A 14,476-nucleotide genomic window follows, 5' to 3' on the forward strand; every position below is an offset into this window, starting at 1 on the left:
CACTATTTGATTTTGTCTTGTTTAGATGCCCTAGATTTCTCTGACTCATTGACCTCTGTTTTATGTCCAAATTCCAAAGCTCGTATTATTTTGCCTCTGCTATCTGTTTGTTATGCTTCGGGTTAAAGGGAAAGTGCTAAAACCCACTTTCCCTAAACCCGCCTCACCCAACCCCCGATGGCAAGAAACGAAAGTTAAATGCCACTGAGATGAGAAAGGAAACCGAAACTAACTACCTGAATATAAATGACCGGCTGTGGCAAGTCCGCCCGCTGTAAAGCCTTGGTCCAAGTGTCCCTGGAGCTTCCTTAGGACTCTGCTTTCCTTCCCCTCCCTGTTACTCCCTCCCCGCGGGGCGCGCCTATCAGAGGCTCTTTGGACGCAGGAGGTCCGGGTCCCGAGTCTCAGGTGAGGAGTGGGTGATGCTCCAGAGCCCGACCTGGGGCTGGAGACCGTGTGTGTCAAGGTGAGGGATTTGCCTAGGGATAAACGTGCAGCGAAGATGTTCCGAGGGGTTTTAGGTCTCGGATTGGTGGGGGGGGGGGGAAGAGGAGGGCGTGGTCTGGGAGCCCTCTCTTGTGCACCGGGCGCGGGGTGGAGGGAACTGTGGGCGCCACTGGGCTCCGGAAGGCAGTGTCAGGATGGTTTCCTACTGTCCCGGGATGCAGGGCGTGGGGAGGAGAAAATAAAAGGGACATTGTGATGAGCGCCTAAGGTCTGAAATCTGGAGGAGAAGGGAGAGTGTTCAGGCATGTATAGGGTCCTCTTTAAAGGTGTGCCTGTGCTGTGGATCTGAGTTATTGAGGACAATCAAGGGACATCATATCTCAATATAGCCAATAAAAAGTAAGCATTGACAGCAGTAAGCAGAGCTTCCTCCTCTGTGCAGAATCTTGGGCTCAACTCCAAACTTGTAGAATCAGAATCAGCATTTTAATAAGATCTCTCAGGTGATTCTTATGCACCCTTAAATTTCAGTGACTTAACACAATAAAAAATTATTTCTTACATAACAGTTAAAAGAATGTATTCATGGTCTAGCGGCATATATTATTTTTCTATTGCTGCAGAACAGATTATCACAGATTTAATGGTTTAAATTAATAGAAATGTATTATTTTACAGTTTCTGTGGATCAGAATTCCTGACCCAGGTTAACTGAGTCCTTTACTCTGCATCTCACCAGGTTAAAATGAAGGTGTCTGCTGAGGCCGCCATCTCATCAAGGCGCTGCGTGCTCATTCAGGTTGTTGGAAAAATCCAAGTCCTTGCATCTGTGGGATTAAGGTTCCCTGTTTTCTTTCTGGCTGTTGGTTGCAGTTCCTCTCAGCCTTTAGATTCCACCCTCTGGTCCTAGCCACGTGGCCCTCTCACAACACAGTGGCCTATGTCTTCAAACCCAGCAAGAGAATGTCTTCCCTGTCTGCTATGATAGTCTTACATAATTTAACCCAATCATGGGAGAGACTATCCCATTAAATTCACACATCTTGCCCTCACTCAGGTGGAGGAGAGTATATAGAATATCTTGACCAGGGTGGCTGGAGTCATGGAGGCCATGACTTAGAATTCAGTTCACTGCTCATCAGCTTTTCTCCAGATGGTGTTTCAGAAACTTGACTCCTATCAGGTGACTCCACCATTCCCTGGGCCTTGTGCTCTGAATGGGGCTATCTCCCCTTCAATATATCATCTGTGATTTCTCTCTGTCTCTCTCTCTTTATGGTTATTTAAATCAGAATCCAAATAAGGTCCTGACACTCCTGTGATTGGACGGTAAATCTCTTAAGTTTTTTATAATCTCTTTCATCCTCTTTTAATTTATTTGTCAATGAGTAGGGTTTTTTGTTTTCGTTTTGTTTGTTTGTTTTTGGTTTTGTAGAGATTCTCAAAAGTCTTCTTGATAGCATGTGACATGTTATTGTGTCTTCTACTGTGTTTCACCGAAAATAAGACCTAGCCGGACAATCAGCTCTAATGCGTCTTTTGGAGCAAAAATTAATGTAATAAAAAAGGAAAAAAATGGAAACATGAAGGTGTAAATTATACAGGCCTACTCTAGAATCTTGGGTTAGTTGTTCACAACAGACATCGTCTGCTTTATTTCCAAGTAATTTTAAAATTTCAAATCCGCTGTTGATTGAGCAATCCAGTCAGGTATAAGAGATTTCTTTAAATTGGGAAACATGAATTGAAGAGTCGATATCTCTAAATTCAGTCACAGATGGATCAGTTAAGAGTACCTGGAATTTTAGAGGGACCAGGTAGGAAGGAAAAGATAAATGTTTTAATTCTGTTTACAAAGATATACTTTACTGAATTGCTATAGGTCATAGATAGCTTAGGGGAAATTTTTTTCTTATATCTGGAAAACAAAGATCAAAACCCAGTAATATTTTATATAAAAACATCATAAAAATTATAATCCTTATTAGTTTACTTAGTTCCATGTTATTAATTCTCATTGATCTTGATGCTTTTGTTAGCAGTTTTATGAATCCAGGTGTTTCTTAGAGTTCTGTAAATCTTTATTCAATTCAGTGTTATGTTTTTAAAGTTATTAGAAACCTGCATTTTAGAGTACTTGTCAGTTTTTTTTTTAATGAATTTTTGAAGATGAAACACCTCTTTGTAGGAATATTTTTCCTAAAGTACCAGAGTAAAATGAGAATTATCTGTAAAGGATAAAAGACTTAAAAAATGGTTATGGTTAAAGATCTAGTGAGAGTTCACATACATACATATATAAATGATGTAATTGACTTAGTTATCCATTCCATTCTTGTTAATTTCACTATATATCTATTTATATATTTTTTTAATTTTTATTTTTTTAAAAGTCGTTTCTCCATGTACCTTCTGCAACTTCCAAAACCTTCTACAACAGACATAAACCTTCTACAACAGACATAAACCTTCTGCAACTTATATCTTTCAGTTTTTATCCTATCACTTCCTTTCTTATTTTGAAACAATCTTTTTACTTTCGACAAAATTACTTTCATTTTTCTTTTAACCAAAAACAAAACAAAACAAAACAAAACGAAGCTTATGTACTTTACTTCATATCCTTCTTTATCCAAAAAACATATTCTTTTCTCCTTTCCCTTAACAAAAGTGCATCTCCATGCCTTATACCTTTTTCTACTGATAACACATCCTACTTTTAATATAGTTATTTTACTTTATCCTTATTATTTTGTAGTAGTTTTGTAAAAAAAAAAAATAGATCTTTTACAAATCACTTATGGTAAGGGAACTTATATAGTAGTTTGTATTTTAAAAAGGCCCCTTTGTTTTCCCTTCAGTTTTTTTTTTTCATCTTTTATCTCTTTATTTTATTTTATTATTTTTTCTTTTTTTTTTAATTAATTTTATTGGGGTGACAATTGTTAGTAAATTTACATAGATTTCAGGTGTACAATTCTGTATTACATCGTCTATAAATCCCATTGCGTGTTCACCACCCAGAGTCAGTTCTCCCTCCATCACCACATATCCGATCCCCTTTACCCTCATCACCCTTCCCTTCAGTTTTTGTGAACAATGATTTGGTTAGTTCCTGGGTGTTTACACTTCAAAGACATGATAAGACTTATAATTTTCAGAGACAGGGAAAGACGAAATTTTTTTAGCATTATTTATTTGGCAATACTTTCTGTGTAATTTAACATACCAAATAAGCCTAATTAGTTTAATTTGCCACTTTTATAAAGAGACAGAAATTTTTCTTTGAAATGTTAAAGGGGCCCTCTGGAATACCCCAAAGTTATTTCTAGGTCAGTAAGATTTAATTTAGAATCTAATCTCGGGATGTTTCAAACGTTTCAAAACATTTGGTCAAATACAATCATAGGTCATTGTGTAACAATACTTAATGAAATAATAATTATCCATTTAATCGAAGTGACAATAAAAGATTTCAAAGACTAATACAGATTGCATAGTTGTAAGCAAAATTTAACTCTTTTAATATTAAGGAGATTGGTTTATTTAAGCAATTAAAGAGCTGATGATATAAAGTAGAGAAAATCATTTATATAAACATTAAATCTTTACTTTGGAATTGTTTTTAAGAACATACCAATAGTACAGGAAGATTTTGTTCTTTCAGCAGAGAAATAACATTTCAGTTTTAGCTTTACATAAGCACACCATTGATAATAAAGCCTAATTAAAAAAAAGAAACTTACGATAACAATTTAACTTTAGCCGGTATAGTTATGAAAGATAAAACTTTGAAATAGACAGGGAACACATTTTTATCAACAGACCCAAATATCTTTTTAGTTTTCTGTATTAAGAAGACAAAAGTAGGTAAACTTAGATTCATTTAGCGATTAATGGTTCAGTACTTAATCTTATTTGAAAATGATCTAGATATTCAGTCACTTTTATCTTTTAATTTAAGTCTAAAGTTTCAAGTTACCAAAAGATTTGGGGAAACTGTTTTAAGTACACATACCATAAAACAATTATTGCTGAAAAGTGTTATCACAAAACCTTTTATTCTACTTACATCTGTTTAATTTATTAATTCTTAATGATCATATTTAGATTACTAATGAAAATTTTATGAGACATTAGATAAAGTCAATTATTATCCCAAGTTATTTCCTATTGACAAACCCTGTAACAGAGATAATATCAACTTATTTTTTATAAACCCAGATCAAATTTAATACTATATGAAATGTTAATAACTTTAAAGACATGTCTGTTTTACATATATTGTGAAATGATTACCACAGTAGATTTAGTTAGCATCCACGTTCTCATACAGGTACACTTATTTTTGTTTATAGCTTCCTTTAATTATGATTCATCCGTAGTTTCACTGTTTCTTGATTATCTCATTCTTGATTTCTTTTTTCAATCTCCTATACTATCTCTTTAAATAAAATTGTCATTTAAAATAGATAGTTGGTGAAATTCCTGACTTCTTAAAAGTCTAGGAACATTGTTATTTTGCTCTCTCAATGGATTGAAAGACTGTCGGATGCAGAATTTTGGATACAGAAATTTTGAATTTAAGTTCAAATTTGTTTTTCCCATAGAACTTTGAAAACATTGTCTTGTATCAAAACATCCAGCAATACTGCTCATGTTAAGGAGTTCTGAATGCCAGGTACTATTTTAATCAATTTGTATCCATCAGCTCATGCATTTAAATAACCTGAAAACACAACCAGAGGAGAATAATATTATTATCTATCCCAATCCTAATTTTATTGGTGAGTAAACTGAGACATAAATAAAAATAAATAACTTGCCTAAATTTATAAAAATATGGTATGTTTCAGAACTAGGATTAAAACTGAGGCCGTCTGCTCACGCCTTTTACCACTTCACAGATGGCCTCTCTGACTTACATTCTTTCTAGCACATCTTCGTCTTAGTTTTGGAGCTCCACAATTTTAAAGAGCTGTGTCTAAGTGTGGGTTTGTTTCTCTGTTATTATTTCAGCTCAGTACTTGTAAAAAAATTTTCAGTCTAAAAATGTATATGTTTAACGCTGGTCTAATATTAATTAAAATATTATATCTGATTATTTTTATCCCCATCCCGTTTTGGAATCTTAGTTCTCTCCTATCGCAATTACTGTGGGATGGATTTAGAACTTTTTGATCTATTCTGTATATTTCTTAGTATTTTTTCGATTCCCTCTCTCTGGTTTTTTCTTCTGTCTGCTAAGAAATACCCTAGATTTCAACCCCTAAATTACTAACTTGAGATTTCATCATTTCCATTTTACTGTTCTGCACATGAAGTTTTTTCTGAAACTATATTTTCAACTTTTGTGAGCATTTGTGTTTTTTTTTGTGACAACAGCCTGTCTTTGTTTTATTAGAGTATATCATTGTGATTATTGAGAACTCTAATTAGAGCTTTTTGAAGGATTCTTCTGTTCTTGAATCATGTTTATTCATCTAGCTTCTCATTTTTTTCTTTCCCCCTTAAATGTTTAGTGATTCTAATTATATATAATGTATTAATTTATATACATATAATATATACATGTATAATATACATATTTTATACATATATGTATATATATTTATATATATTCAGTGATTATTATGGTAGGTAGCTGGTTTTATTTTCCTTAGCATGCCTCTTAAATGCCTCATTCCTTAAATGAGAGAGAACTGGGCATAAATATCGTAAATGCTGTGTGAATATTAAGGCAGGTATGATTTTGGGGTAAAGTTTCATAGGGAAAGTTTCCTGTAGGATATGGAGAGGAGAGTAGGCAGGAGGCTATGGAATGAATGCCTTAATTGTCAAATTAAGGAGGTTTTATTCCGCCACCAGGGCTATTATTGAAAAATTGTACAGAGTCCAACAGGCACACACATTTCATTGGTAATTATTGTTATTTAATTTTAGGAACTGTGTTATTCTCTCAATTTATGTGCATTATATTTTGAAATGAAGTTGTCAGGTCTTACTAATTTGTTTGGAGCTAACTACTTAATAAATGAACTATTAGGTATTTATTTTTTCCTAGGGATATAAAGAGTTCCTGAGATATAAAGGTACTATGAACTTCTGGGGACCTATGAATTAACTTCTGGAATCTGACACTATCGTTGCTGAAGTGTTCCCTTCTATAACATATTTGGGATTAATTTTCTCTTGTCTACTCGGTTCTCACGGACTCATTTTTTCCATTTGAGCATGGTACCATTTGGAGAACTGAAGAAAGATAGTATGGCTAATGTGTAATTAGTGAGGTTAAGCATTGCATGAAACAGATGGCAGAGAGGTTTCAGGAAAATATCTAAGCTTCTTTCCTGGGCAAAAGATCCTTATAATCGGGTCCTTATCTAATTTTCCTTTCTCATCTACAATCAAGTCTCCCTGTTATGTTACGTAGAATGACCCATGGAATCTCAGACTTGTCATGGAGTTTCACATTTCTGTGCATAAAACCCATGCTGTTTTGCTACCTGGAATGAGAGCCTCTGTATCTCACTTTCCCCACCCTGCTTCCATAATTCCTCATTTTTCCAGTGAGTGCTTAAAACCTCAGAACACAGGACCGTGAGCACTCCAGTTGATTGAAGAACTCATTTTCAATTCTCTAATGGCTACTTGTGCCATTTCTGCTTGGTCACTCAGCACATTATATTGTTTGGTTGAATTCTGTTTAAACTTTTATCAGGTTGTAAGGTGAAGGGACCATATTTCATGGATATTTGCATGTTTCAGCAAGTACAATGCTTGGTAAGGAGTAGGGGCTCTATATATCTTTGAAATATATGGAGTAACGGGTGAGTGAGAGACCATGCTTCTGCCCCGCCTCTATTAAGTGTTTCCTAAACATTCCGGCTCATATTATTTTTTTCTTTTGTCAAACGTACTTATTTTTACAGTCATATACTTCGTTGTATTATTAGTTTAATGTTTAGTATCAGTGTGTGCCTGCCTCACCACTATATGTTCCTTAACATCCTGTAATATGAATATGTATCTATCTATCTATCTATCTATCTATCTATCTATCTATCTATCTATCTATCTATCTATCTACCTATCTGTCTATCTATTTATCTATCTATCAATCATCATCTATCATTTAAAGTTTCACAGCCCTAACACACTATATGCATATTGGAGAAATGGCCCAATATTTGTTTTCTGTGACAAAATGCTCAAGAGCATTTTCTTCTGCCAATTTGGTAGTTCTTTATCAGTTACCTTTGCAGACTCTTCTTACTGTCCCTTGACATTTATTAACTATTAGTGATCCACAAAACTGGAGTTTTAGTCCTTTCCTTCCATGATGCTGTCTTTCTTTTCAAGCAAACTGCTCTACATCAGTTACCTCTCTTATCGTAATACTCCAATTACTCACATATTCAGACCTTCTGTTTGATCTCTAGAAGTATATATTTAATTACTCACATGACATGTCCTACGGTAAGTCCCCAAAAGCAAGTCAAACTCAGATTGACCACAAATGAACTCATGATCTTTCTCTGAAATGTGGCCTTGTTCCAAGGTTTCCTGCCCAGGGAATGGCCTAGTCTTCCATCCTGTTGCATCAGGTAGACTCCCAAGAGTTATCCTTGACAACCCTCACTCTTCCCTCTTCTCTATCCATATCTGATCCATTACCAAAGTATGTCAAACTCACCATCTAAATATTTAATGTGAATATGTGCCTCAAACTACCATTAAGCTATATTTCATTAAACTACTGTCATTATTGTTCGAAACCATGGCTTTCTCTCTGCTATACTAACTGGATCTTTGCTTCCATCTATCTATTCTCTGTATTGTAGCCAGTGTAATCTTTCAAAATGCAAAGCCAATCATAATACTACCTGCTTAAAATCTATCCGTGGATTTCAGAATGAAAAGCGTGCGCTCAAATGCTTTGAGTGCCCTTATATTTCTGTGATCTTCTCTAGCACAGCTAGCTCTTCCTTCATTCTCTCCACTCTGGCCTGGATAGCTTGTTTTCATTATCTAGTTCTGTCCATACTCTTTTATGCCACAGAACTTTTGCACATGGTATTCCCCTTGCTTGATTACTTCTTGTTTCATCCTTTAGAACTCAGCCTACACATTAGTCCTTTAAAGGAGCTTCCTCTGACCTCTTTGACTTTGTCACATTTAAAATTTTCCTTTGTTTACATGATTATTTGATTAATGTTTGTCTTTCCTGATAAATGTTAAGCTTCATCAAAACTGACAGCACATTGGGTCTGTTTATTCTTGTATTACCAGTGCCTAATGTTTTGCTTAACACACAGTAGTCATTTAATACTATTTATTGATGGAATAAATAAATTTCTAATTTTTCTTCTTTCTTTGTAGGTCTGCCATTTTCATTAATAACTGCCACTTAGAGGTACCCAAATAAAGGATATTTGCTGTTTTTAATATTGTCCAGTTCAGGTTGGAGGCACAGATAGCTGCAAGAATGGGTAATTTTCAATTTAAAATATTCATAAATTATAAAATAATTATTCTGTATGCCACATAGTTTTAATAGAATCAAAATAACTTAATTAGTTTTTTATTTTTCAATAGCAAGTAAATGATAGCTCTTTTAAAAAGGATTATTTGAAAATAACCCATTCTCTTTCTTTTTCTTAGGTTTAGAAAAATATACAGAGTTTTTAAAGGAAATATCAGAGTTAATTATGAATGAAATGCCAAAAGCTGAGTAAGTAATGTTGTAATGTAAAGACATGTAAAATCTATCTCAGTATATATATTGTAGTATAATATATATGTATATATATATATATATATATATATATATATTTGTTTAACATAGAACTTTTAGAGTGGTTTGATAGTGAATGGAAACAGTTTTTTCTTGCTTTCTTTGTCTATAGCTATCAATGAACCCATTGTTTTATAGAATAATAGGATTGATTAAGCAGGAAGGAAGTATAATACAAGTCTATATTCTGAATATAGGTGTTAAATTGCTGAGTCCAACTGAGATTCTGCCATATGGCCCTAGATAATTTTTTTCTATCTCTTTGAGCCTAAGTTTCCTTCTTTATAGTATGTGAATGATCCTGCCTTTTCCCCATGAAAGATAGTTATGCATATGGATATACTTGAAAAGTTTTTATCTTTGAACCTGACATAAAATAATTACTCATCAATTTCAGCTATTGATGATAATGATAATGAGATAATAACAACAAGGCTACTGACTTTTGTGGACCTTATTAAATTTACATGTACCTTTTGTTTTCATTTTAGTTATGCCAGCATATTCAATGATTTTGTTGAATCTGAATTTTTTCTGATTGATGGAGACTCATTACTTGTCATGTGCATATGTGAGAAATCATTAAAGCAGGGACAGGAGCTTCACTTCTTCTATCTGGTGGAATGCTACCTTGTGGATCTTGTTAGTAAAGGAGGACAATTTGCCATAGTTTTCTTCAAGGTAACATGTGACAGTTGAGTTCTTTTCTATGACTTGAGAACTAAAATTAAAATTTCTGATTATAAATAGTTTTTTTTTTCTTATTACAAATTGAAATATATATAAATGTATATATAAAATTTAGAAAACTTAAAAGGGAAAACAGAAAAATTACCCATAATCCCAGTATTCAGAAATTACTACATTTAAGAGTTTTGTTTGTAATAATATAACTTTATTGTAAGGACACACGGGATCATGAAAGAGGATGAGAAATCTCCTCCTCCTCCAAGGAACAGTGGTCTAGCTGATCTCTGGATTCTAGTCTTCCAACTGAGAGCTATTTCTGTCTTCAAAACTCAGCAGTCAATTTGAGCACAGAAGAATGTCCAACTCACTAACGCTGCTTTGCTATTATTTGATCTATAGTAAATACCTCCAAGGGAATATATTTGATCTGCTTTTTTGATTATTAATATAATTAATAAAATTTTAACAATTTCAGATACGTATAACCACTACCACGCCTTCCTCATCCTATCTCTTAAGGTAACCAGTGTGTTACTGTTAAGGATTTTGGTGTGTGTCTGTTCAATTATTCTGCAGTCCACATTATTGTTAGATTTTTGAACATGGATGACTGATTGCAGGCAGTGTTTTGAATAAAGAACCAGGGTTCTAGCCTAATGCTTACAGTCCAGTTTACTGCACTAATTTTGGTCTATTGAGAAAAAAACCCTCTGCTGCCTCAGGAACATCACAATGACCCGGGACAATTCTCATAGTGATCCACCTCAGCTTCTGTTTCCTGGATGATTTATATACACCATTTGCATTGACATATTTTTGTGTCCTTTTTTTCTTTTTGAAGCGGCATTGGAGAGGAAAAGAATTAGAGTGGGAAGGGAAAGTGTGATAAATCCTGAGGATTGTGTACTTGCTTAAAGGGGACACATGTATTTTAAATCCAAGATGTAGTATATGGCATGTATTTGTGAAATGACAGTCAAGGTTTTGGGCTTATTCCCTGACTATGAAACAGCACAAAAGTGTGTTGGAACCTATTCCTTTAATGACTTTAATGATATGTGTTAACCAACTAAACGAGTAAACTACTAAATGATAATTTCAAAGTACTGTATTTACCCCTCTCCCCCACAGGATGCTGAGTATGCGTATTTCAACTTCCCTGAACTTCTTCATTTGAGAACTGCCTTAATTCTTCATCTTCAGCATAACACCACCATCGATGTTCGAACAGAATTTTCTGGATGCTTATCACAAGAGTGGAAAATTTTCTTGGATGAGAATTACCCATATTTCCTAATAGTTGCAGATGAAGGCCTGAACCATCTACAAACACACCTTTTCAACTTTTTCATCATTCATTCTTGGGCAGTGAAGGTCAATGCTGTGCTTTCCTCAGGGCAAACATCTGATCTCCTTCGACTTTATGCATACTTTATACCAAGCAAGTTCACAAACCAAAAGTTTTTCATGAAGGTAATTTATATCAAAAAGACAAATTTCTTCTAGAATTTTACAAAGTTTTCTAAATTCCTTAACTCATTTCTGTTTTCACCTATTCTATGGAAATTATCATAGCTTTAATAGAGAAGTATAGAACATTAATAATAATAATAATAATAATAATAATAATAATACAAATGTAGTCATTTGTTAAGTAACAGTAAGTAGTGCTTGATACTTCCCATGAATCATTTTATTTAACTTTCGCAACAACCTTGTAAGGTAGGTTTTAATATCATCGGTGTTTTACAGATGAGGAAATAGATGCTTGAATAAGTAATCTGCTCATCATCAATACCAAATGAGTAATAGAGCATGGATTTGAAAAGAGGCATTCTGATTCCAGCACTTATGTGTCTAACTACTGAGTGGTATATTGCCTTCAAGTTAATGATGTCCAGAAATGCATTAAATTGGAGGTAAAAATTATGCCTCTGTTGCTGAGACAGACTAGTAAAATGATAGTTACTATGGGAGCTTTCAATGAGCAAATATGGAGATGGTTGATGAAGAAAGAAAATAAATGAAATGAGTTTATTTGTTAATATTAAGTAATTAGTAGAATTTCCAAAGTATTTAGAATTTTAATTCCGTGATCTTATTATTTTGCTATATTGGTTTATTTGACAAGTATTATATTGAACTCTTGGGAGTCAAAAATGCATACTAATCTTATAAATAAATCTAGTTTCTGTTTACTTTTACTATTTAATATTCAGAATTCACTATAAATAAGTGAATTCTGAATATGAAGATAATTCTATATTTCATTAGCATGATTTTTGACAGTTAACATTTTTCACTCCTTGAGAATAGTGTCTCATGGTATTGGAGACATCCAGATGGTTATCATAAAATCATAAGATAGTTTATTTGCTTTAGTTAGAACTCCAATCATTGAACTCTAGTTCTTACTGTGAGCACGGTCAGTCCTGATACTCATTTTTATTTTGGAAGGAGATTCTGTAATCAGTTGATCTCATTTTATTCAGAACAATTTCTGAATCTGAATTTGAAGAGTCCCCTACAAATATCCCAGTCTCTCCTTAAGAGGATTTTTTTTTAAATGAGGGTTTTATTTCTGATAAAATAATCTATTTTCCAACTTATTGAACACTCACCTTTAAGAGATTATTTCATTTGTCAATTTGAGGTCTGTGTGAAATGCAAATAAAAGTGCAATATATGTCGCTAATGGCTGTTGCTGGATGACCGGTTATGCTATTCTCTATTTATTTGTGTGCTTGACATTTTTCATAATAAAATATAATGCATTAAATAGACACAATGTTTCTTTTTGAGATGTGGGAAATGTTCTAAAATTGGATTATGGTAATGGTTGCACAACTCTGTAAATTTACCAACAACCATTGAATTGTAACCTTAAGTGAGTGAATTTTATCTTATGTTAATTATACCTTCCAAAAGTTGTTAGAAAAAATTAAATGTACCATATTCCCAGAAAAAAAATCATTTGACAAAAACAATAGTGATGGTTAGTAGGCTTTTAAAAGCATTATTAATCATCTGTAATTTCATGGGTGTAATTTTTTCTTTACTTAGAAATGTTTTAACAATTGTATCTTCAATATGTGATTTTCTATAGTTGGAAAGTAATTAGATATTTTATTTACAACAACTTACGTGACTTGCCTTCCTTTTACAGAATGAAAAGAAGATTAAGAATGCTTATCAAACCCTGATTAAACAATTGGAAGAATGTAGAGTATTGGCATTAGAATCTCTCTTTGGAAATTTAAAATGGAAGAATATGATGGAAGAGGTATTGAAACTTATTGGAACTATTTATTTAATTATAAAAAAAAAAGTTGCAAAAATAGTACACAGTTTGCATGTACCTCTCACATAGCTTCCCCCAATATTAACATCTATGTAACCATTGGTACATCGGCCAAAACCAGAAAATTAACATCAGAATAATACTATTACCTAAGCTTTAGACCTTATTTGAATTTCACTTACTTTTCCACTAATAACCTGTTCCAGAATTCTATACAGGGTCCCACATCCATTTATTTAGCTATTCGTCTCTAGTTTCCTCCAATTTGTAATAATTTTTCAGTTTTTCCTTGTCTTTCATGACCTTGACATTTTTGAAAAGTATTGATCAATTATTTTGTTAATATCCCTCAGTTTGGGTTTGCCTGATGTTTTATCATGATTGGAATGAGATTACATAGTTTTGATAAGAATGCCACTGAATTGATGTTGTGCCTTCAGTGCAGTGTATGAAAGGGTTCATGATATTGTTATGTCTTAACACTAATTATGCTGGTGCCTGCCAGCTTTCTCCACTGTAAAGTTACTGTCTTTCTTGATTGTGCAAATACTGTCCCTTTTCAATTTTTTGCTAATTAATTTTAGAATCCATCAGTGGCTCTAATCTATAACAGTTATTACTGATGTTTTTTGGCTATGGTTATTTTCTATTTCACTCTTTCATTCTACATTTATTAATTGGAAATCTACCGTAAGGGAGAGTTGCTTTAGCTCTGCCATTTATTTGTTTATTTATTTATATCCATATGGGCTAGTGAATGTTTATTTTATGTTATAGGTTCAAGTCCAATATTATAATTGTTTTGTTGCTCAGATTGTTCCAGGATTGAACATTAGAAACTTCTTCAGGTTTGCCCCTGCGTTATTTTACAAGCTTTTTTTCCTCTTTTAAAACCACTTTATTGAGGTATGATGGCATAGATTGTAGGGATGGTTAATCGGGTTTATATTTATTTTCAAACTCATCAAGCGTCTTCTTTCTGAGCATTGTCTTATTTTTTGAAACCATAAGGTGTTCCAGTCGCATCTTGTATTTACGCTGCCCAAGCCCTGAAATCAACCACTTCTCCAAAGTGTTCTGGTTGCTTTCATTGGAAAATGGCATTTAGAAGCCAAGATGTGGGAATAATGTTTATTCATTACTATGGGGTTGTCATTGCTACTAAGACTTTTCAGCAGATAGAGCAAGGAAATACATGAAGGTATACTAAGCAATGTGTATATACTTGTATACGTATTTTT

The 14,476-nt window shown here is 33.4% G+C and overlaps 1 protein-coding gene across 1 annotated transcript in view; it reads left to right on the forward strand.

Moving 5' to 3' along the window:
• The first annotated feature begins 203 nt into the window (after nt 1–203).
• Nucleotides 204–14,476, forward strand: part of LOC308509198 (putative ATP-dependent RNA helicase DDX60) — an 83,895-nt gene continuing 69,622 nt past the window's right edge. The window contains exons 1-7 of the mRNA XM_081076951.1: nt 204–408; nt 1,187–1,246; nt 8,830–8,939; nt 9,112–9,181; nt 9,736–9,925; nt 11,066–11,407; nt 13,101–13,217. Coding sequence (XP_080933077.1) covers nt 8,936–8,939; nt 9,112–9,181; nt 9,736–9,925; nt 11,066–11,407; nt 13,101–13,217 — 723 coding nt within the window. The 5' untranslated portion in view covers nt 204–408; nt 1,187–1,246; nt 8,830–8,935. The remainder of the gene's footprint in view (nt 409–1,186; nt 1,247–8,829; nt 8,940–9,111; nt 9,182–9,735; nt 9,926–11,065; nt 11,408–13,100; nt 13,218–14,476) is intronic.

The sequence above is a fragment of the Rhinolophus hipposideros genome (genome assembly GCF_964194185.1).
Source record: "Rhinolophus hipposideros genome assembly, chromosome: 16".
Lineage (NCBI taxonomy): Eukaryota > Metazoa > Chordata > Mammalia > Chiroptera > Rhinolophidae > Rhinolophus > Rhinolophus hipposideros.